Source organism: Theileria annulata, chromosome 4, assembly GCF_000003225.4.
Source record: "Theileria annulata chromosome 4, complete sequence, *** SEQUENCING IN PROGRESS ***".
Lineage (NCBI taxonomy): Eukaryota > Apicomplexa > Aconoidasida > Piroplasmida > Theileriidae > Theileria > Theileria annulata.
In genome coordinates, this window is record NC_011098.1 from 639995 (window position 1) to 663167 (window position 23173).

Here is a 23173-nt window from a genome sequence, read left to right on the forward strand (position 1 = left end):
CCCCTTGGTTCGGCTGTATATTATAATTCATTGTAAAATCCCATTAAACGGATTTAAAACATATTATTAAAAGTGTTATGAATTATTTTTCAACACCATAACATAACCTACACTTTTCCTTATATATAATCAATAACACAATTTTATTTTTAATACTCATTTTTAACTATCATTTATATATTTTAATTATTTATCCTTAATATTAGTTATTGATTTTGTTTCTACCTAACTTTCGTTCCATTTAATCCCGGCCCTAATTCCTCCACTTAATTCATAATTTTACATATTTTAATAAAGTTTTTCTAAATTAATAAATAATCGTAAATATTAATTATATTTTTGATATTAAAACTCTTAAGATTCTTGATTTGTTTTATTGTGTTTATGGAATCTGAGTTTGTTGATTTGACTCAGTATGTGATTTTAAGGGAAGACCTACAAACTGATGGGAAACCTTGGCCCAGAGGTGCTCTTATCGCACAGGCTTGTCACGCTTGGTATATTTTTAACCATAAATATTCCTAGTTTACATATCTAATATTCTTAATTCTCTATATTTCAGTATATCGGTCAATTCTTTGTATAATTCTGACGAGGGTGTGATAAAATACACTAGCTTTGAGAACTTGCCGAATCTAAGAACTGTTGTTTTATCTGTTGAGAACGAGTCTTCCTTGCTGGACTACCACAAGGTTCTCACTAACAATCTTATCAAGAGTCATTTGTTCACTGAGAAGCCAGAGAACATTGTCACTTGCCTTGCTACTGTTCCCATTGACAAGCGGAAAGTAGGGTCCCTCCTAAAGAAGCTTAAAACTTTTAAGTAATACTTCTCTACTTATAACTACTCATTAATTTTATCTTGTGGAATAATTAGATTTAGTGAATACATACTCTGTTATATAAAGCGTAAGAACAATATTAGATACATTAGACGGCTTCAAGTGAAGCCCTGATTACAACTAGATTACTTCCAAAAAAGTCAATGCAAAACTAATTCTAAGCGAGTGATCGCTGTGGTCAGAATTGTTATATTGAAATCAATTCTAACACATGGATGATACAACTGATAAGAAGGGAGAGTGAGTGGCTTATGCTCTCTCACCTCTGAGTCTCCTGGCCAAATGTACATCCTTTGGCATGATGGTAACCCTCTTAGCGTGGATAGCACACAAGTTGGTGTCCTCGAAGAGGCCAACGAGGTAGGCCTCTGCAGCTTCTTGGAGTGCCAAGACTGCGCTTGATTGGAACCTCAAGTCAGTCTTGAAATCTTGAGCTACTTCACGTACGAGCCTTTGGAATGGCAATTTTCTTATCAAGAGCTCAGTGGATTTTTGGTACCTCCTAATTTCCCTAAGGGCGACGGTACCTGGACGATACCTATGTGGTTTCTTGACACCACCGGTGACGGGGGCAGTTTTTCTTGCGGCCTTAGAGGCAAGTTGCTTTCTGGGTGCTTTACCACCAGTTGATTTACGGGCTGTCTGCTTAGTCCTAGCCATTATCAAAAATAGGAAGTGATTTTATTTATGTTTGTTTGCCACACACTACAAAGTCGGGCACACCCTTGATCCATTGTCATATTGGTCCCTTTTTACCCACACATTTTCATATATTTCCACCTATTATTTTATTAAATGATCATGCATATGGTATTAATTTATTATAGATCAATTTGGATTTAATTTTTTTTAATGTGTAACTTTCAAGTCCCGGATCTAATTTTTAACAAAATATTTTTTCACTAATTTTAAAAGATTCCTGTATTATCTAGATATATAAATTATTATATTCCATTAATTTTATTATATAATCCGTATATTTACTTATTTACTCACTAACAATAAATCCTGTGAATCTAATACAAGATTCCTTAATAATTCAAATCATTTCATGAAAATTATTAATATAAAAATAATTTAATTTTTTTAATTATATAAATTATTTACACACTTGCTAGTCATGTAATTTTTTTAGATAAATTTATAATAAATAGTTAATCTATATAATTTGGTATTAAAATTCATAAATTAATAACAAAATCTATGTCAAATAAACAATATAAGCCAGAAAATAATACGATACCAGATGAATTTAATAGTATGTGTAATCTGTATGAGGGTGTATAACTTATTAAAAACAGTCTTCTAATGGTTTTTCATTAGAATCTGTTTAAATATTATAAGATAAAATAGAATTAAGTATTAGAAGTGGATGAGGAAGGCGATTGGTCAGAGCAACAATATGTGGGACTCAATGGTGCTCTAATGTGTTGTCCTGATCTAACACCACAAATCAGTCCTTATCGTATTTGAATATTACACCCAGATCTTTAGAGGTTAGTTTTTTTGTTCTAAATATTTTATTATATTTTAAAATAACATTGTTATACAACAGCTCCTTTTTTAAATTAATTTGGTGATTTTTTGGTCCAAAAATTTTGGCCACGTCTAATACTTTTTTATTTTTATTTATTTCTTTATAATTTTATCATATTTACCAACGATTTTGCATTTCAGATCCTGATCTAATAGTTTTTATAGTAAAAAATATTTTTTAGTTGATTTATTATTATAATAATTTGTTAATAAAAATAGTAGTTTAAAATCACTGCATATATTGTGTAGGTGAAAAAATGAGCGCGAAGGGCGTAGCTGGTGGCCGTAAGAAAGCGGCAAAGGCTGTTACAAAGTCTGCAAAAGCTGGTTTACAATTCCCTGTAGGCCGTGTTGGAAGGTATCTTAAGAACGGAAGATACGCAAAGCGTGTTGGTGCAGGAGCACCAGTATACTTGGCTGCCGTTCTCGAGTACCTTGTTGCTGAAGTCTTAGAGTTGGCAGGAAATGCCGCTCGCGACAACAAGAAATCAAGGATTGTTCCACGTCACCTCCAACTCGCTGTTAGAAACGACGAGGAACTCTCCAAGTTCCTTGGAGGCACCACCATAGCCTCAGGCGGTGTCATGCCAAATGTTCAGGCTGTATTATTGCCTAAGAAGCACAAGAAAGATAGGGATTAAATACTCTATTGAGTTCTCAAATGTATACTTTTACACATTTATTATTTAGTTACACATAAGTAATTGTGAGTAATAAATTATTGTATAATTGTTGATTTAGGAGTATATCTTAAGGAAATAGTTTTATTTAAATTGGGATTACACTGATTACAACTAGTCGGGCTTCACTTGAAGCCATTAATCTTCTATTGTTATTTTTATATTTTTAAATAAATTTTTTATATTTTATATGTTTGTATTTTAGATTATTTGTTAACAAAAGTAGTCTGAGGTGGTATCGTGAAGTTGGTGGATGGATGGGAATAGAATAACACTGGATTTCCTATCAGACGAATATCTTCCGTAAGTAATAGTTAATATTGAATAAATAAAAAGAGAAAAATTGGTGTAAAGGTGTTTCTTTGAATAAAAATGTAAATAAAACTTGAATTTGTGTTTAAAATTTTATAAATAGCTATTAAAATAAATAAAAATGATAATTGTGAGTTAATTTGAAATTTTAGAGGAGAATGTAGCGATAATAGCATAGATGACGAGGAACTCAACAGCTTCCTTATGGGAGAGCTGACGGAGCCGTCGAAGCCGAAAAAAAACTCATACGCAGATAAATTAACAGCAAAACTGTTTAGAAGAAAAAATAAGAAGAAAAACCAAGAGTATGTCAAGATACACATTTATAATAAGTGATATATAAGAAAGAAAATGAATACTGTATTAAAAAACCTTTTAGAACATTTTATACAAAGAAAAGTGGAAAGAAGAAAAAGAGAAGGAAAACAGCATCGCAAAGCAGTAAACTAAACCCGGAACTTGAAAAGTTATTACAAGAAGCGACAGATTTGTACCTGAGTAAAAACTTTGAAGAAGCAGTTAAAAAGTTAAAGGAGTTGATAAGAAGAGCACCAGGCCTACACGACCCGTTCCATATGTTGGGACTTATATACCAAAACGAATATAACGATGTTACCACAGCTAACAGTTATTATCTGCTGGCAGCACATTTGGTGCCTACAGATACCGACCTGTGGCAAAGAATAGGAGAAATGAGCCAAGAAAGCGGAAACCTCGACCAGGCAATCTACTGCTTTAAAAAATGCCAAAGGAACCAAGAAGGACAAATCAATGAACAAGCGGTCTTTGCATTGGCAATTTGTTATATAGAAAAGGTAACTAAGTTAAATATAGTATAATTATAACAAAGTGTATTGAGAATATTAACCATTGAAGCGATGATGTAATAAATGCTTGTAGAAAGACTACGAAAATGCAGCAAAGAGGTTTCTGGTGCTATTCAATTTACACCCAAACGATAAACTTATCGCAAACGAACTTTCAAAGTGTTTTCAAATGGTAGGTGATTTGCACTCAAGTTTATTGGTACTAACAGCGTATTTTAACTCAACGCTGGACTTAGAAATATTGGAGACGATCCTGGAGCTAAATGTAAAATTGAGCCTGTACGAGGACTGTTTGAAGATTTTGAATGATATCTGTACCACAAACAATATTGAGGCGAACCAGTTGCCCCTAGAACACCTCGTCTACTACGTAATCTCATGCCTGAACCTAGATAAACCAGTAGATCAGGAGCTAAACTTGTTATATAATTCCCAAATAAATGTAAAATATGCATTCCTAATCGCAAACCATCTATGTCCAAATCATTTGGAATTGTCAGTTTCCTGGTTCAAAAAAGCTTATTCGTTAATCTTCTCGAGTGACCAGATAGATGTGCCAACAACGCTCAAAATATCAAAGTGCATAACGATGGACAATAATCACCATGAATTTCTAGTCAAAGTGTTGAGAACAGCACTTGAAAGCAACCCTAATAATTCAGAGCTCTTGATTAATCTGGCAGATATTCTCCTTCAACAGGGGAATATCAATGAAGCTGAGGAACTTTTATCCAAACTCACACTTAATGACTTGGATAAGATTAAAGATATCCCAGAGTATGTTTTTCAGACAAAAAAGTTTACCATGTCATTTACTTAATAAATTATTAGGCCGATCAGTGAAGAGGAAAGACATGAAATGTTTAATAAGCTCAATAGTGAGATAGAGGAGATAGAGATGGAATATTTAAGTGATCCAAGGACCCGTGTTTACCCATGCTTATTGTCCTACGGTAAGACAATATCGCTGGATAAAACTAAGTTAAATGAGTGGGTTGATACGTACTTGAAGGTTATAAAGGACTGTGAACTCGATACTGAACGGGCAATGCAAAGACTAAGCAAGACCAAAATTACGAGAGCATCACAGCTGAACAATTTCAACAATAATCTAAGTAGAGATGAAAACTCAATTTTTATCAAAATCGAGTCCAAAAAGTCTTCACTAAACAAGAGTTACTCTTTCCTCAAGGTTAAAAAGGAGCTAAACCTAAAATCAGCCGAGGATATTCTAGGTACTTTCTACTCAGTTTTTTATTCTTTTGTGAATCAAGAATAAATATCAGAGATTAGATTTATATTAAGAATATCGAATTATTGGGTTGACTATTATTGTAGGATGGGCTGGGTATGAAAGGTTGATATTCACTGCAACAGTGTTTATGTGTCTTTGCAACAGAGTTAAGGAGGCAGTTGAGGTTCTTGAACTCATTTCAAATAATAAAAAGAAATACAAGTCAAATTTAGACTCAGCTGAAAGGAAATCCTTGATCAAAACAGTCGAAAAAATTATTTTCAGTACCGATTATTTATAGTTTTACATTTTAAACAATTAGTGTAATGGGTTATATGAATTATTAGAATGCAGTTCATTCGGAGGATTATTTAAAATAGCAGTAACCAGTGCTAGGAACGAGTTTTTGAAGGACCCAGTGAATGGAAGTTTGGAAGGATACGCAAGGATCTTGGGTACTGGAAAGATGGCACATTCCGCTTTACTCCCACTCTCCTCATCAAATGAAAAAGATGCCTTACTAGAAAATAGGTATTCATACAAGTTATTCAATTAATAATTTATATATAGGGTTATTTATATAAATTATATAGTTGATACTACATATAAATTCTTATTAGGGCTTGGGTAACAAGACAGTTGTTACAGTATCCGGATAACTTCCAGCTCCTAATGCTGGGAGGTCATTTCTGTTCAATTTCAGGTAACTGGTCTTACGCTAAACACGAATATCAAAGAGCATATCAAAAGGAACAAAACGACTCACTAGCTTCGCTTTGCCTAGCAACTTCTTATTTCAATTCACTCAATAACAAAATCACAGATGTATACTCATAAAGACTTTTTATATATTTAAACGAGTTATTTAGTATCCTTTCAAACAAGTGGTAAATATGTTTTAGAACGTGAATAAGGCGTTGGTATTGGGAATGACTTTTCTTCAAAGATATGTAGAGCTTAGAATGAGAAGAGCGCATCAACTTGGTTTGCCAGAAACATGTACACTAGTGTTCAAGGCAGAGGGAATGTACAACATCGCAAGGTAATTCGGGATCTTTTAAAACAATTCCATAGGGCTTATCACTTTCTTAACCTGTTCAACCTGGCAGTTCCACTCTACGAAAACTGCCTCCAACTTGTATCTAGTATCAAGGATACGGATATATCCAGTGATCCAGAAGTGCAGTGTCCTTGCATTCTCTGTGATTACTCTAGAATGCCAATAAGACCAATGCCAAGCTCCTGTAAAGGATTTAGTCCAGCTTCATTCATTAGTAACCATGTAAAACTGGAGATTCAGAGGGTATGACACTACACATTTAACTAGCTATGTAACATGTAATTTTACACATAACATTAGTCCGCCGCCTATAACTTGTTTTTAATTCACTCGCAAAATAATAACCTGATGCAAGCAAGGTACATTTCCTCAAAGTATATAATTTGGAGGTGATTCCTAACACAACAATATAATTTCTTGTGCTTAAATTTTTATACGTGATTATTTGTTTTATGTAATCATGGAATCTTTAGTATTATAGTGTTATTTAGTAGAATATTAAGGTAAATGTGAAATGTTTAGCCACTCTGGGATTAACCTTAGAAGAATCTACAACATCTACAGAGTTGAGTTGGTTTTCAAAATTAATGAACCAAAATTTCAAAATTTGACATTTTATAACAAACAATATTCATGTTTTAATTTTAAACCCGTTGGTTTCGTTTTTTCAGCCAAAAATCCTAACGATAGCAAATCTGATATAAGTGCCGGGAATCGTGTCCAAACCAGGGGGATCAGGACCAGAGCATTAGTGTCCAACTTTGATAGTACTCACTACGTAGTTACAAACCCCAACACTGCGAAAAATTGGCCTCCGGAACATGACCATGGCAGTCCAATTAGCAGGGAAAGGTGTAAAAAGCTAATGTGTGAGTTGAACGAACTTGAAATTGAACGTTTGGAGAAGATGCGCAAATTTAACGTAGATTTCCCCTTATATACAAGTCATGTGTGTTTAGATGCCTGAGCTTAATTTGGGGGAGTTGGTAGAGGTAAAGTACGAACTTTCAAGAACTCAGCAAACTTTTGCTGTATTCACAGGTAGTCTAGTTATTCATTAGTGACAGCCAGAAATAATAAATCAAAATGATGATTAGGGTACTGTGTAGATATTAGAAATCGAGGTTTAAACTCATCGTTTAGCCTCAAAAACGCCTTCGATGGAGTGGGAGTTACTCAACTTTTCCCTCTTTACTCTCCAAGGATTTTAAACGTAAAGGTACCTTACTAATTAAATCCCAACATAACTCTAAATTTTAAGGTAGTAAAGAGTTTGAATAAGGGTGAACGGAGTGATTATAAGCCTTTGACACGGGATTACAGATACAAATTCCACTATAACGTAAGGCATAGATTCTCTAAAAAGAGCGGAGTTCACAAACCTGGTAAATGACCTATCATATTTACACACTCATATAATATTTTTGATTTCTGGTGAATCAAATCTGTTTAGGGATTCGGAGCTTTGAAATTAGGCTAAAGAACAGAATCACAAGGCTGAAACAGAACTACTACAGAATGAGGATGGAGGCGGGTCTTCCTCCATACATTTGGCCTGGGCCATACAACATCAATACCAGAAAGCGTTCAAAGTATAAATTTACAGCTATTTTATTGGTATATATCAGTATATATATCAGGTTTACAAAGTGTTATAGGGAAGTTAGAGGTGAAATGTATAGAAGAATTGGGTTGTACAGCTTGGTAAGCATTACTTAATAGTATAAATTTATACTTTTGTTGGATTCTTAATGTTTTAGGATGAGCAACGAGCACGAAGTGAGAAGCTTAGCAAGAGGAGGAAGAGGTCAGCTTGGGGAAGGTATAAGTTACCAGGCACTGATTACCTTAATAAACTCTCAAAATAATTTTTATTCTTTTATGTAAATTCTACTTTACTAGCTATGAATGAATTGATGATTAAATATTACAGCGTTGTGAGCGATTAGTAATTTTACAGCATTTATAGCCCCAAAGTCCCTTTTCAACATCGTAAAAGGAACCCCAAATCTGGGAATGTCCCAGCATCTTGGCCTCGTCGAACTCGTATTCCGACTCTCTAAAAATCGAGTTAAACAACTTATGGTATATATTTAGTATAAATAAGTTTAGGATGGAGTTTATTATACTTGAATGTGATAATATCTTCTTTTGTAACACTGGATAACGGTTTAAGTTCCTCATAGTTATTGACATATTCGGATGCTTTGAAACGTTCAATTAATTTTTGCTTACTTTCCTTCGTTTCCTTCTCTTTCCTTTCCTTTGTTTCGTTGAATAGCTTCTCCAGCTTCGTTGGGTTTGCGATAAAATCCACATCTACTCCCTTACTCTTACTCTCCCAAGCAAACATCTATAAAATACATAATCTATTCTGAAATATAGGATAATAATATACCTCAAGTTCTTTGGGTTTATAGGTTTCTTCAGAGTTGAAATAATAATTATCACCTTTAAAACAGCAATTAACACCCAGTAAAGGGTCTTCGCGCATTGATCTAGATTTAGGGTCATAAAACGCAGAGTTGACATCAAGGTTAATCAAATACTTAGCCGTGTCCTCTCTAATTCTCAAATTTCTTGTGGTAGTTCTCGTCTTATCGTCTTTACAATCAAAAGTCTCATTCATCACACTAATTAATTGAATTTAGGCAATAAGTAAATTTTAGTAAAAATAAATAATATGGAAGCAAGTATAATACCTGTGTTCTTTGGACTCTTCATCTGATAATTCATCTTCCTTGGAAATGTTCATGATTTTGTTCAGTGCCCTCTCTTGCTCCAGATCTCTGTACTCCTCAACTAATTGAAGGTGAGTTGAAGGGTCGAATCCAGACCAGCGGTCTCGGGTTGCATCATATCCTTTATCAGTGTTCTCAACGATATATTCATCTGGGCAAATGTTTTCGTTTGTGTATTTGGCTCCCTTTTTACGGGGGCGTTCGACACAGCTCTTAGAGTCGTGGGTCATGGCTCCACAGTTTTCGCACGCTCCCTTCCTAAACTTGAGTGCCACTTTGTTCTTAACGCCTCTAAGTGTTACATAATCTATTGGTGCCTTTTGGACCTCACTAACCCTCTGGTGGCGCAAGCCTATTTAGTATATAATTGATATCTTTAAAATAAATAAAATAAATAATAAAAACATACTTGGTTCGCCCTGATCTAAGTACCAAGGAGCTTTAGAAATGTATTGAGGGATGTGAGGGTTTATATCATTCCCCAACTCATCCTTTAGGGCGGGAGCGGTACCAGCCTTCCTGGCTTCGTCCAACTCACGGTCCCGCTTTAAGTCGTCCCTTGATTTGGACTTTAATAAACTCATTATTAAAATTTATACTACATTTTAAAAGATATAAAATAAATATACTCTTGATATAAATTGTTAGGCTAAATATTTATAACAAATGGTGAATTTTAAATAAGATTTTATAAAATTCTGATTAGACTTTATTTTTTGTTATTTTTTATTTGAAATAATTAATTACGAATTAATTAGGAAAGAAGTGTAAGAAATAAGTTAAGAATCCATAATTTTTTGTTTAATTAAAATAAATAATATTATGTAGAGTATTTTTCACAAAATTGTTATATAGATTAAAAATCTTTATTTAACAATCAATTGACCAAAATGCAAATTTTGTGCTCACTGGCACCGGTGACCCAAGAGATAAATGAATTAAATATAAAAACTAAGAGTGTGATCCCGATTCTTTTCCATATAAAAACATACTTATAGAACAAGTTATTTAAATAAATAAAGACAAAATGTGTACCTTTTAAAACTGCATACGTTATATCTGGGGAATTAGAACTATCAAGGAGGACAAAATAGTTAAATTTATGGCCTTAATATTAAGAATTATCGAATTAAATTGTGACTATAACTGTTTTGTGAATTATAATCTCAAAATTTTTTAATACAGTTGACTGTGTATTTAAAAATCGGTACACATTTATTCTTAATTGAAGATGTATTAAACTTTTTAATTTTCTCTTGTTTGATGTAAAATAATCCTTTAAGCTTGATTTAATTTTCTTTGTTTGGTAGTTTTTCATATCGCACCTTAATATTTGTCAATAAAATGGGAAATCAAGGCCAGCTTCTCAGCTTCCTTAACTTAATTTCTCCCTTAAAAAATAAAGGGACCCTTTTAAGAAATGTAGCTCTCGTACTTATTGGTATTTCTCCATCCTCATTAATTATCTGTAGTTTATATGTATGCCGGTGTAATGTACATACTATTGAGGAACAGTATTGACAATTTAAATCTCTACCAACTCGGCGTTATTGGCGGATTCAATATACTCTTTTTTCTCTTCTTTATCAGCTTTATTCGAGTATTTCTTATTCATCTCTATATCTGTATTCCTATCGATATCAGTTAAATATAGTTTTAATTTATCATCACTATCTATTTTCAAATTATTTTTAGTCTGCGGTGACTGACCCTGGTGTGGTTCCCTTGAATTGGGGGTTTTATATGGGTGATGATACAAAGAGGAGAAGATATTGCAAAATTTGCAATGTTTGGAAGCCCGACAGAACACACCACTGCTCCTCATGCAACCGTTGTGTTTTAAACATGGACCACCACTGTCCCTGGATTGGAAACTGCGTTGGATTCTACAACCGTAAATACTTCATGCAACTCTTAGTGTACTCAATTTTCACGCTTGGTTTTACCCTGTTGCAATCGTAAGTCACAGTAATTATATTTTATAACCTTATCAAAATAATGAATATTATAGAGTATTATATTTGTACAATGAGACTATTGAGAATTCTAATGACGAATTCGACGAGGTCGGTACCAAGGCAATTTCCTACATTTACGTTTGTGGTATGATCTTTATCGGACTTGCACTTATTATTGCTCTGATTCCATTCGTCCAATTCCACTTCAAGTATACTATATATAGTCTATCAAATTCACTTTAATACTCAAATTTTCAGATTGGTCTTGAGAAACTCGACAACTATAGAGAATTTAGATGATTCTAATAAGGATTCTGGGATGTATGACATGGGCGTCGGTGCTAATTTGCAACAAGTGTTCGGTGCTAACCCACTTTGTTGGTTCGCGCCTTGTAACCTTCCTCTTAACAGACCTGTTGGCGACGGTGTAAGATGGTCTCAGTATTGTTATAATCCGATACCTGATAAAGTTTAATTCTTTTTCATTATACATACTCATTAAGTTCCGTTTACTATAAATATATTAATGTGTATATAATGTACAATATACTGTTGTATATAGATTGTTAAGATTTGTAAAAAATTAAGGAGCATATTACAATATTTGTAACTATAAAACATTAAAATGAAAAGCCGAAAAGATTTGTCTGCGTTCTTCATTTCTTCTTGGGTTCCACTTTTGCAATATGTTTTAAATTCAAACCATCAAAAAGCTCGTGTCGTATTAGATACTTATGTTTCTCACATAATATGGAAGTTCGCTAATATCTATCTTTTTGTTTTTGTATAGTTTAAGGTATTCTTGAACGTTGCATCTTTTTTGTTCTAGATTCTCATGAGTTCTCTTCATTGCCGTGTAATTTCTTTTCTAATTCATATACAAATTTAGGAAGCATTGGTAGGTCATAAGCTATTTCCTCTAGTAACTACTGAATCTTTCTTGAAGTTTATACCTCTTCACGATCAGCCTGCTTTCCTTCAAAATCAAATTGGCCAATGGTCTTTTGTAATTGCACGTATTTCATGTGCTTCTTATATGATTCGGTCATTTCAACCGCTTTCTCACCAGACTCTACTATTTGTACATCATCTTCTACTTTGGAGGTCTTAACCTTGCTAGGTACTGCGTGGAGTGAATCTTCTGAAACTTCGGAATGAGGAGTGTCAGGCATATACTTGTATAGGGAAAATATATCACACTCTGATAACATCTTATCTGGGCCTTCATCCTTGGGAATTACAGTGTATTTTCCAAGAACAACGTCTAAAGAACATTAATATATTTTAATTTATAAACTAATAATAAAACTATAAAATAAGTGGCTAGAGTAATACCTTTGAAGGTTAGTAAATAAGTACTTTCAGCTTTAGAAAGTTCGTTGTTTCCGAATGAAGCACAAGTTGCAATGACATGATATGATTTTGTGGATTCCTTGGCGTAGTTGACAGCTTCTTTAATTGCTTTGTAGACTGGAGTCTTGGCTTTACCTAACTCTTTAACGCAAGTCCTAGGTATCAATTCGGATATTCCAAAGAATAATTTAAAGTCATCTCTCTTGAATTCAATGGTGCTGGTCCTACCTAAAGGTAGTTTTGGAGTTACTTGCAAAGGTTTGGCCACATTCTTGAATTGGTAACTAGTGAATACTGTATTTTCTAATTTTTCCATGTCAATTTCCATAATAACCTCATCATAGGTCTTAAGAGTATCTCTAGTAATTACTGGAATCTTTGTGCATGATGATTCTAATCCTCCGATGAGAAGGTTGGAATCATTGTTAACTGGGATAATGTCAACAAATACAGGGTGTTGGTATATTCCATTTACTGATGGGCCGTATCTATTGGGAACGAATGTAGTGAGGTTATTCTTCAATTCGTATACGAAAGTATTGTCTACTACTGCTATCACGGAAAATGATGATCCCATTTTTTCAGCATGTGAGTGTGCCTATAATATAAATTAACAAAATAATTAATAAAATAATAAAAGATATTTTTTAAATAAAATGAAATCCATATCTAAATGACTTACAAATGCTTCATCCAAGGTGTGTTCAAAAGCGTCTCTTACTAATGTGTAGTCTGACAGTTCCTTTCCATCACTTGTCCTATAAAAAATTATATAATTGTTTTTAAGTATATGATTAACTTTTATGAATAATTAGTATTTCCTTACAATTTCTTGTCTGAGCTAAGGGTTAAGAGGTGCAATTTTTTAGATGAATCATAGTATCTAACAGCTGCTTTACTGAAGGACAGTTCTTTTTCGTCTTCAAACAGGTCTGCGAAGAATTTTTCAAGCATCTTCACGAATGCAGTTTCAATGCATACTGCATCTTTGGCTACACATGTTTTAGCGGCAATCATTTGTTTTCTTATTGTTTTGACGGCCATTTCATCAAGGAAAATGTATAGTATGTGCTCATAAAATCGTTTTTGCTTACTCAATACCATTGCTGGTAATGCCTTGTCAGGGTATGCCAAGCTAAAATATCATGAATTTGTTAATATAATAAATATATACTTATTTATTAATATGTAAATTTATAAATACCTCAATGGTTCTGTGACGGTGACATGATAACCCTTTTCCTTTTCTTTTTCGCCCAATGAGACTGAAAGATCACCAGAGCTATATGATTTGGACAATAACCAAGGCTTTTTGCAGTCAAATAATCTTGCAAAGATATATGTTGCGTTATCCCCGGATCTGAACATTGAGGATGAGAACTTGGTATCTGCAGACAAGCATGGGACAGAATCCTTTTCTAAATGATTGAGTTCTTCAAGTGAGTATTCTTGAGTGAAAATGTTTCCAGTCATGTCCTGAGGCCTGAAAATTATTCCTTTGAATTTTGGCTCCTCTTCCACATACAAAGTCATTTTATCAAATGGAAACTGTTCTAAACCTTTAGTATTGACGGTGATGTCAATTTTTAAGTTATATTCAGTATCCTTGTATGATGGGTCCAGAAAAAACTCTACGTACTTTAATCCATCGGTTTGTACAGTAGATATTCCATCGAATTCGTTATTCATTTTACCAGTAAGATATTTACCGAAAAGTCTATTGGATGTTTTATCGAACTTGAAGTGGAATATGGTTGCTTTGCTGATGGTGGTTTTTATCATGAATTGCATGAGAACTGAATCGGGGTTTCTTTCCAAATGAGGTCCAGTTACCATTACTTTAGATGATTTGGCGGTGTATACATCGGATGTTAGTAACGGGGGCCTGGGATATACAAGAAGTGGTATGTCTCCACTTCTATTTGACAGTGAAAAGTTAAGATATCCAGGGCTGTACAACCTCATAAGGTCATTATGTCTGGACCTGAAAACCAATGTGATCTCACTGAACTTATTCTTGTCTTCATCTCTTAATACAGGGCCGTAGTTGAATTCAACTGAGACTCCTTTAAATCTACGAGAGACACCCTTGTTTCTGGGCAACAACTTGTTCTTAGCGTAGTCTTTTTCAGTGGGGAGTCCCAAATAATCCTCTCCGAAATTTTTGAGGGTAATGTTAAGCTTTAATTTCTGTGATGCAAACTTGGGATCAGCTGGGAGGTACATCCTCATGACTTTGAGGTCGTCAATTTTAGATATAGTGTAGATTAGAGGGTTTAATTTACTCAATTCGACTTTAGTTGTGCCTGCATATAGTAAATATTTCTTTGTGCTAGTGTGTTCTATCAATTGCCCTAATAGTTCTTTAACAATTGGTTCAAAGGACTCTGTAAGACCCACATACTTATTAGTAGACTGGATCGTTTTAGGTATGTCTATACTTGATACTTCAATTTTATCTGAATTGACGTTGTAGTACACGTAGGTTGTGAGTTCATTTGATTTATTAGATGATAAATATGATACAATATCAGATCCTGAGATATCTATTTTGATTGAAAGAGTAATTTGTAGTTCTAAGTGGGATCTGATCATGTTGTAAGTAACTCTGCCTTTTTCAGCATCATATTTGCAAGTAACAAAGTGAAGTTTTGGAGTAAATTCAGGTTTGCATACCTTGCTTTCGTCTAATTTGAGTCCTGAAATGGACTTTGGTAAGTCTATTACAATATCAGCAGTGGCAGAAGAGAACATATCACTGTCTAATTTATCGTCCATGGTCAATTTTACAGTCAAAAAGCTTGATCCAGTTTTGGGTTCGTGTTCAACATTTCCAGTGACATTAATTTTTTTGACTATTGGGAATTTGTGCTTGGGATCACCGAGCTCATAACCAAGGTAGTATGAACAGGACAAACATTGGAGAGAACGTTCCTGGAAGTGCTTGATCATAATTGCACCTGCAAGTGGTGATTTAGTTAAACACTTCATTCCTTCTGCTTTTTTGGAGCCCTCGTGGCTATAACCCAGGGCCAACACGAATTCGTCATAGTAGGATTTCATTTCGGTAGTGCTTAAATCACGTCTTGTTTGGAAGACTGCTGTAAAGTTATATACACCTCTTTTCAAGGTATCTCCACGGAAATAAAGGTCAAGGACCAAACCTTTAGTTGATGTTACAGACGAGATTTCAGTTTTTAGGGTAGTGGAATCATTGATTCCCATTGCTTTTGAAAACTTGCTGTCAACGTTGAATACTATATCCATAGCGGAGTATCCTCTGAATGTATATTGGTCAGTTCCATAATTATCTAACATCACTGGATAAGAATCATGTGTGGTTGATGCATTTTTGGCTTTATCTACGTCGCCTGCATATCTGAGTTCACCATGATGACTTAACTCTAAATTCAATGGATAAAGGAGGGACAGGACAAAAGAGGATCTAGCCTTAGCGCGAAGGTCACGTAACTTAAATTCTTTTCCTAATAGGATTTCAAAATTAACAACGAATCTATTTCCATTTTGTGTAATCTTTGGGTAATTTTTTATCCTAAAAAATGAGAAATCAGGAAGATAGTGACATCTAACGAAGTTTATTAATAAAAAAAATGCAAATACAATTTTCATTTTTAAAAAAAAATTTAGATAAATATAAATATATGAATAGGTAAATAGATGTACATGTAAACTAAGAGGAGTACAGAATACAACGATGCGATACTTGTATACAAGTACAAAAAAAATCTGAAAAAGTTAAGAACCCTTCAAATTTGTCAAGAATAAAAGCTCATTTATATATATACTTAAATTTTAGATATATATGAGCGGAAATTTGAATGATATTACAACAAATCAAAAATTGGAGGACCAACAAAATTTGAAAATTTATAGAGAGATATGGGTCTATTAAAAATAATATATATCATTTTTATATTAAAAATAAGTTAATAGTTATAAATATGAAAAAATATGTATTAAATAAACTGATGTAAAATGAAATTAATTTTATGAGGCATAACAATATTATTTCATGATAGCTAAGTGAAGTTAATGAATTTAAATGTACATTAAAATTTTATATGTTTAAATTTTATGATAAAAAAAATAATTTTAATCCTAGCCTAGATATCGATTCTTTCATTTATAACATTGATTCCCTAAATTCCAAAAACTATTCCAATTTAAAATATTTTTCCGCTTCAGAGGTACTTTATTTATTAATTAAAGTATATAGATTACCAAATGGAATGGAATCTTAACCTCTCTGAGCTCAAACTTTGGGAAAATGAGCCCCGGAAATATCGTACACATTTTTCAAGATGGTATTTAATTAACCAAATTTTAGTTAACATATTAATAACAGGAAATGAAACATTAACTGACATGCTGAAAGAGATAAATAAGGCTAAAGAAAGCGTTTTTTTGGAGATGTACATCTTTGATGATTCGCCCGTGGCAGAAATCTTCGCAAACGCACTCAAGAACGCAGCATTACGCGGCTGTAAAATAGTTTTACTATTAGACTACGTAAACAAACTACTCATTTGAACCAATATATCTATTTTTACCAAATTCATACTAGCACATTTGATTTTAGATTGGATCTATCCGGTTCTCCAGTAAAATTCAGCGTGAATTAGAAGAAGTGGGAGTTAAAATCCACTTTTTCAACCCTTTAAGACTGAACAACTCTATTGGACCAGTTACATTTAGAAACCACAAGAAACTTTTAATCATCGATCAAAAAACCGCATATTGCGGATCACTTAATATTTGCAAAAGTTCAGTTGGAGAGGATCTTGGAGGAGATGGGGGATATATTGATGTCAATGTTAGGATCAATGGTCCCTCAGTATATGACCTGTGCATGTCATTTTTGGAATCACTTAAAATAGCCAAAGTTAACACTGATGATTTAAAATTTTCAGAGAGGTCAGAACCACTACCGGGCGGCTCTATTGTCCAAATCTTTGAATCAAACACACGAAAAAATAAAAAAGACGTTCTTAACTCATTACTACTAGTCATTTCCAAGGTCTTTATTCTATTTTAGTCCTATTTATACATATAACCCATGGTTATATATTAATATAGGCATCAAATAGTATACATTTATCTACGAGCTACTTCATACCTCCCGGATCTCTGAGAAGGTCACTCATTTCTGCCAAGAACAGGAACCTTAATATAAGGATGCTACTTTCAGGCAACTCTGACCTCCCTGGTGACACTTCATCGACGTACTACATTCTTAAGAAGTTTTTTGTACCTCATAACCATCCAGTCTTATTAATAGTTTATAAAATACCAAATCACCAGTTTAATATCCATTTAGAGAAGCCGGTTCGCAAAACCAATTGGGAACAACTTCAAGGTATTCATGACCAGAAACAGACACTATCATGGAAAGGTAATGGTGGTGGACGACATTTGGAGCTCAATTGGGAGCTTTAACTGGGATAGGTTAGTAAAATTTTAATTAATAAACCAAAACAGATTATCAAGCAGAAGAAATATGGAAATAACGCTGGGTATATTCGACCCATTAGTGGCCCACAAACTTAAGCAAGTCCAGCTGGAAAATGAAAAGGAATCCTACGAGTATACTAGAAATCACTCCCTAAACAGAATGAAAATACTCAAGATGTACGACTGCATCACATACCACATCGCAAGGTTTTCAGGTAAATGCTAAAGTTTACAATTATGTAGAAGGAAATTTGGTCGACGGACTATCAAACGAAAGGTTCAACGTGGTTTTCAAAAAAACTTTCATCAGAACTTTCGTTGACCAAAACGTTAGCGAGATGTTTCTAACTTCAAACATCTCATCTGTATAAAGTCAGTACCACCAAACATCTCATTAATAATAAAATTTGTAAATTAATGTTTAATATTAAAGATATACAAGTTACACAACTAATTAATACTAGTGGTTTATTTTAATAATGCGTTCAATCTCGTCGGAAACCTCCGACTGCGATACTTGAGAGTCAAGACTAGACAATAAATAACAGTATTTTTGAAGTTGTTCATTGGACTTCTTCGCCCACTCCAACTCAGAATTAAGCCTCTCGAACTCCTTCCTATATACCTTCCCAGTCCTATTTAGCATGTCCTTCAAAGCCAGGTTTTCAGATTTTAAGCCATGAACCTCAGACCTTAATTTCGAAAGGAACAAATGAGGCTCAGACAACTGGTCATTGTTTACAGTAAGGAAACCAGACCCAGATGTTTTGTCGGATGTACTTAAACAAATTGGTGAGGTAAGTGATCTTTCGGGTAAGTTTGATGGCTTATTAGATGTTACAACAGAAGTTAGATTAAGGTTTTGAAAATTTTGCTTGGACTTCAGTTGGGATTCAAGCTAAGTATTAATTGAAAATGAAGGGGTACCTTTTTAACGACTTCATTACGGTTATAAATTTCTTTCTCTAAAGACTAAAATCACTAGTTCTGAAAACCAACCTCGACTCTGTTTTTAAGGTTTGAGCACTCTAGTTCTTTGTCTTGAGAGTAAACCTTTAGAGTAAAATAGTCCTTTAAAAGGTCAGAATGACCCAAAAGTTCCTTTGAAAGGTTTTCGTTCTCGTTCTTGAGTAAGTTGTTCTCGAGTTCAAGCTGTTTGATCTAAAATTTTATTGTTTGCAGTAGAGAAATACCCTAGTTGTATGTACCCTTTTAAAATCAATAAACTCGGTATGTTCCCTCTTCAAAGATTCACTGAGCCTACCATGAACATGTAAAATATAATATAAAATAATTTGATATAAAATTACTCCAGAATTTTATTTGAGTTTAGGGTTAAAATTTCACGAAAATGGTTGGGGTCGTGAAATGGCTGGTTTTCGTAAAAATTGACTGTTTCACTCTTGTTTTTTAAATCATGTGGTTCTCCAGTCATAAGAAAACATATATAATTTTGGATTTACGGGATGTGTAACTATCTTGCCTTGTCTAAGTACACATTCATCAAATGGCTGTGGTGGATTCTGTTTAAAATTGGGTAAATCAAGTGTTATAAATGTTTGAAGAAGTTCATGCTTTATTTTTCCAAGATAATTTTTCTCAATAAATTCGATATTCTCCTTCACTGTCTTTTCTCCGTCAAACGAATTCGAAAATATGATAAAGTGGCATGAGTTTACTTTATCCAAGCACTTTCCCTCAAAATTCCTTAAATCCATTTCTTCAACATTGTTTCCGCAAACGAAGCGTTCTTTTTTAAAGTCATAAATAAATATGCTATCTGAATCCCTAATAATCCCGTAAATCAAATCTTGTGATTTCGGATCCTCGCACTCAATATTTAAGAACTTCAAGAAGTTTTCCAGGCCCTTGTTTGCTAAATCTTCTCTAGCATTACTTGATATTGCCATATTAATCTTTTCTCTTCCTGTGACAATCTCTTTTATTATCAATCTTAGCCTGCGATCAAATCGAAAACAGCGTTTCACAATGTATTTCATATATATTATGCATACTGTTTCAATGAACATTTTCATAGATTTGTAATCGCACTCTTTAGTCTGTATTCTTCTGTTTATATAGTCTACGATCTGAATGAAGTGGCATAAAATGTCCTCAAACCTATTACTAAGATGGTATTTACAGAGAAAGTATATTGCAGCTAACTCATCCTCAGTAGGTCTGGACTCTAGAATAACTATTCCCAGATTTCCGAGAGGATCTAAACTCCTTTTAGCATAAACCTCTTCTTTAGCACGTCTATATATTTTATAAACGTGGGAAAATAAGTTCATTATAGTTTCTTGATGGGCTTCTGCAAACTGTAAGTTATCTTCTCCTGTCTTAAGATAGTCGAAATTTTTTATATCTTTGGGTTCACATATTTGACTAATGAGTTCAAGTGTTGATTTTGTATTCATTTTAGTTACGCGTGACACAAGATAACCCCAATGTGATCTTATAAATGTACATCTGACAGAAAATAATTCACGAATTAATGACATTTTTGGTTCTCTGTGGTCTTTAAATATACTTTCTATGACATCTAGCTTGTCGTTATTCTTACAGAGGTTCAGTACTCTCTGAAAGAAGCTCTTTTGGTCCATGAGAACGGGAAAGAAAACATCCACATAATTATCCAAAGATAAATATTCGTTAGACACTTTATCTCTATAAAATGAATAATGCTTTAATCCATTTTTCAATCGTGTGGATTTAAAAACCTTTGAAGATTTAAGCAGATTGTTAAGGAACCTTGAGTACACCGCTCCGAACATTGAGGAGTTTGAGAGCACGTCGAGTCTGAAATATGGGAACAGTTCGTGCGAGGTTATTTCTTCCCTCTTGAAACACATCCATCTATAACATATTGTTTTATATCTAACTAACTTGACGATCTCCAGGAATGTTGACTTAATCTTGGCAAAATCTTTATATGTATTTTGGTCCTAATATTATTTGTTTTTTAATATAAATTTACCTTAACCTTCTCTAATAATTTTTCTATTGGAGTATATTCTACATTCGATGTTTGTTCAACTATTTTGATAAATCTATTTTTTGGGTTTTTGTAGTATGGAAGTCTGATTGTTACATCATCTCTATTGTACACTTGTTGGTTTGCTATTCTTCTTTTTACATGTGTTGTCAATACATGTGATTTTATTGTGGAATCTCTCGTTCCGACTTTTGGGTTTGCGATAAAGGAGGTTTTTATGTTTAATGAATTCACACATTTATATATAATGATGTATAATATAATATAACATTTCATTAAATATCATTCTCCGATTGTTACTGTTAAACAAGACTGTGTTTTACTCAAGAAAGTCAATGCCTCACCACTATTTTTATCGTAACACTCCAAAACCTAAAATTCAATATATTATAAAAAATATTTTAGATATTTTAATGATTTTAGATATTGTATGGTTGTGTATTAATTTGCGTTGATTAAATAATTACCTTTACGTTTGACAAGGGATCTTGAGAATTTGCTACTAGTGTGAATGGAAGTATATTGTTGAGATCTGTAGTTGTAGAGAACTCTAACTTTACTGAGTCTGACTCTGAAAATGTAGGAACAACCCAGACTAATGAGTCGGGGTTAGAATCCACATTCCCGCCTTCATTGTAGTTTACTTTTATGTTGTCAAATCTGGAGTGTAGAACTTGGAATGTGAGATCGTTAAAGGTCAGGTTAGAATTATTTGTTATTTCTATCACTACAACGCACTCAGTAGTACCCTCACTTGGCCAACACGTAACACTGAGTGGAAAGTCTTCCTAAACAGAAATTTAAACGATTATCTAATTGTGTAATATATATTTCTGAAATGCGTTGATACCTCTGATAGTTTATATTTCCACTTAATAATTGAGAGAGGCTGAGCCAAGTTGAACCCGTTCTGAAGCTCAATTTTAGATTTAGTAACCATCTTTTTGTCAACCATTGGGTGATATTTCATTTTAATATCCTTATTTGAGGTGAACTAAGAAATTTTTTAATTTTAAAATATTTACTTGTAGTGATGCAGACTGTGCTTGCTCCTCAAACACTGTTGTAACAAGTTCCCCCTGTACGTTAAGAGAATCAACATCTACGATTTGTTATTTTTAGAGAAAATACCTCCGTCAAGGTGTAGATTTCCGTTACAGGTTTCAATAATCTGCACAACAACGGGAGCTTCCCCTTCAACAATTTTAGCTATTTCCTTTTCCTTCAACTTCTTTATTGTGTTGTATTGTGATATATTACGACTCTAAAATATTTTAAATTTAATATATATATGTTTTAAATAATATATAATTTTACTTGTAATTGAATTTTAGGTTCCTGAATAACAGGCGGAGGTTCCTGGTAACTTGAATGAGAAGTGGGATATGAAGGGTCAATAAAAAGTTTATCAAGTTGTTTTCTTTTTTCCATCTTGGATGTCATCTCGCGCCTCTTCTCCTCCTCTTTTACCTTTGACTTTTCAACCTTTTTATGCAACTTTTCTTCATACGAGTCCATTTCAATGTATACCTTAATCTGATCAAATGTCATGTTTTCTCCCTGATTATTGCTCACTAGCTCGTCCATGTAGAAAAGTATATCAAAAATATTCTTGAGTATATTCTCTTCGTTAATAACAGGTTTAACCAAATTCTAAATTTAATTTGAGTGATCGGTGTATATTTTAAGTACCTGAACTATTTCACACAAAGTCTTTAGAACTATTAAATCTTCGATAATGTTCGAATCCAATGTAGTCATTACAAATACGTAAAAATTATCAACGAGTTGATACAGAAAACGGTTCTTGTCGCTTTCGACAAATGTATGGTCGCCACCTAAGATGTAATTTTATTTGGGCAAAAACGCACTTTTATTCTCTATTAGCCTTAAAAAATTTGAAAAACATGATTCTATTTCCTCCCTAGTCATTGGAGTGTGCTGGCGAGATACCAAAATCCTCATTTCAGAGGCCAACCCAGTACTAAGAATACTCATTTGAAAATTAAATAATCAAATTAAACAAACAAATAAGAGTAAATTAGTTTGTTAAGTAAATATGATTATTCAAATTTTCAAAAATATTTAAAAGTAATAAAAGGGTTGAAATTATCAATTAAAAAGTTTAAAATGTATTAAATAAAGTTTAATAATATTCAT

At 33.3% G+C, this 23173-nt stretch overlaps 11 protein-coding genes across 11 annotated transcripts, besides 9 other annotated features; 6 read left to right on the forward strand and 5 right to left on the reverse strand.

Moving 5' to 3' along the window:
• Nucleotides 1-384: 384 nt before the first annotated feature.
• TA07835 (uncharacterized protein) lies at nt 385-827 on the forward strand (the record flags this gene model as incomplete). Its single annotated transcript, XM_947898.1, has 2 exons — nt 385-497; nt 563-827. 2 exons carry the CDS (start codon nt 385-387, stop codon nt 825-827), a joined length of 378 nt encoding a protein of 125 aa, XP_952991.1.
• A 264-nt stretch (nt 828-1091) lies between these two features.
• TA07840 (histone H3, putative) lies at nt 1092-1502 on the reverse strand (the record flags this gene model as incomplete). The annotated part of the gene is made up of 1 exon (XM_947899.1): nt 1092-1502. One exon carries the CDS (start codon nt 1500-1502, stop codon nt 1092-1094), a length of 411 nt encoding a protein of 136 aa, XP_952992.1.
• A 1133-nt stretch (nt 1503-2635) lies between these two features.
• TA07845 (histone H2A, putative) lies at nt 2636-3019 on the forward strand (the record flags this gene model as incomplete). Its single annotated transcript, XM_947900.1, has 1 exon — nt 2636-3019. The coding sequence occupies one exon, from the start codon at nt 2636-2638 to the stop codon at nt 3017-3019; it is 384 nt and encodes a 127-aa protein (XP_952993.1).
• A 555-nt stretch (nt 3020-3574) lies between these two features.
• Nucleotides 3575-6740, forward strand: TA07850 (transcription factor, putative; the record flags this gene model as incomplete). The annotated part of the gene is made up of 9 exons (XM_947901.1): nt 3575-3702; nt 3750-4185; nt 4271-4995; nt 5029-5432; nt 5536-5715; nt 5779-5974; nt 6052-6256; nt 6334-6473; nt 6506-6740. 9 exons carry the CDS (start codon nt 3575-3577, stop codon nt 6738-6740), a joined length of 2649 nt encoding a protein of 882 aa, XP_952994.1.
• Nucleotides 6741-7005: 265 nt separating this feature from the next.
• On the forward strand, nt 7006-8378 carry TA07855 (uncharacterized protein; the record flags this gene model as incomplete). The annotated part of the gene is made up of 7 exons (XM_947902.1): nt 7006-7413; nt 7451-7532; nt 7589-7710; nt 7753-7876; nt 7945-8118; nt 8150-8195; nt 8252-8378. 7 exons carry the CDS (start codon nt 7006-7008, stop codon nt 8376-8378), a joined length of 1083 nt encoding a protein of 360 aa, XP_952995.1.
• Nucleotides 8379-8411: 33 nt separating this feature from the next.
• On the reverse strand, nt 8412-9816 carry TA07860 (splicing factor (Hs SLU7 homologue), putative; the record flags this gene model as incomplete). Its single annotated transcript, XM_947903.1, has 5 exons — nt 8412-8550; nt 8621-8844; nt 8890-9124; nt 9194-9584; nt 9642-9816. The coding sequence occupies 5 exons, from the start codon at nt 9814-9816 to the stop codon at nt 8412-8414; spliced, it is 1164 nt and encodes a 387-aa protein (XP_952996.1).
• A 760-nt stretch (nt 9817-10576) lies between these two features.
• Nucleotides 10577-10633: a sequence feature (Signal anchor predicted for TA07865 by SignalP 2.0 HMM (Signal peptide probability 0.003, signal anchor probability 0.942) with cleavage site probability 0.001 between residues 19 and 20).
• Nucleotides 10577-11665, forward strand: TA07865 (uncharacterized protein; the record flags this gene model as incomplete). The annotated part of the gene is made up of 5 exons (XM_947904.1): nt 10577-10673; nt 10705-10832; nt 10928-11190; nt 11244-11399; nt 11449-11665. 5 exons carry the CDS (start codon nt 10577-10579, stop codon nt 11663-11665), a joined length of 861 nt encoding a protein of 286 aa, XP_952997.1.
• Nucleotides 10640-10673: a sequence feature (4 probable transmembrane helices predicted for TA07865 by TMHMM2.0 at aa 22-44, 56-78, 145-167 and 188-210).
• Nucleotides 10705-10739: a sequence feature (4 probable transmembrane helices predicted for TA07865 by TMHMM2.0 at aa 22-44, 56-78, 145-167 and 188-210).
• Nucleotides 10773-10832: a sequence feature (4 probable transmembrane helices predicted for TA07865 by TMHMM2.0 at aa 22-44, 56-78, 145-167 and 188-210).
• Nucleotides 10928-10936: a sequence feature (4 probable transmembrane helices predicted for TA07865 by TMHMM2.0 at aa 22-44, 56-78, 145-167 and 188-210).
• Nucleotides 11135-11190: a sequence feature (4 probable transmembrane helices predicted for TA07865 by TMHMM2.0 at aa 22-44, 56-78, 145-167 and 188-210).
• Nucleotides 11244-11256: a sequence feature (4 probable transmembrane helices predicted for TA07865 by TMHMM2.0 at aa 22-44, 56-78, 145-167 and 188-210).
• Nucleotides 11317-11385: a sequence feature (4 probable transmembrane helices predicted for TA07865 by TMHMM2.0 at aa 22-44, 56-78, 145-167 and 188-210).
• A 472-nt stretch (nt 11666-12137) lies between the features above and the next one.
• Nucleotides 12138-16173, reverse strand: TA07870 (uncharacterized protein; the record flags this gene model as incomplete). The annotated part of the gene is made up of 5 exons (XM_947905.1): nt 12138-12454; nt 12526-13141; nt 13226-13301; nt 13370-13678; nt 13748-16173. 5 exons carry the CDS (start codon nt 16171-16173, stop codon nt 12138-12140), a joined length of 3744 nt encoding a protein of 1247 aa, XP_952998.1.
• Nucleotides 16126-16173: a sequence feature (Signal peptide predicted for TA07870 by SignalP 2.0 HMM (Signal peptide probability 0.997, signal anchor probability 0.000) with cleavage site probability 0.979 between residues 16 and 17).
• A 452-nt stretch (nt 16174-16625) lies between these two features.
• On the forward strand, nt 16626-18386 carry TA07875 (cardiolipin synthetase, putative; the record flags this gene model as incomplete). Its single annotated transcript, XM_947906.1, has 8 exons — nt 16626-16751; nt 16781-16868; nt 16910-17073; nt 17144-17581; nt 17641-17841; nt 17882-18009; nt 18043-18230; nt 18259-18386. 8 exons carry the CDS (start codon nt 16626-16628, stop codon nt 18384-18386), a joined length of 1461 nt encoding a protein of 486 aa, XP_952999.1.
• An 89-nt stretch (nt 18387-18475) lies between these two features.
• On the reverse strand, nt 18476-20870 carry TA07880 (uncharacterized protein; the record flags this gene model as incomplete). Its single annotated transcript, XM_947907.1, has 4 exons — nt 18476-18913; nt 18943-18987; nt 19015-19176; nt 19479-20870. 4 exons carry the CDS (start codon nt 20868-20870, stop codon nt 18476-18478), a joined length of 2037 nt encoding a protein of 678 aa, XP_953000.1.
• A 110-nt stretch (nt 20871-20980) lies between these two features.
• TA07885 (coatomer delta subunit, putative) lies at nt 20981-23011 on the reverse strand (the record flags this gene model as incomplete). Its single annotated transcript, XM_947908.1, has 9 exons — nt 20981-21138; nt 21337-21385; nt 21481-21801; nt 21864-22007; nt 22039-22115; nt 22145-22277; nt 22331-22666; nt 22706-22851; nt 22885-23011. The coding sequence occupies 9 exons, from the start codon at nt 23009-23011 to the stop codon at nt 20981-20983; spliced, it is 1491 nt and encodes a 496-aa protein (XP_953001.1).
• Between the last annotated feature and the right edge of the window lie 162 nt (nt 23012-23173).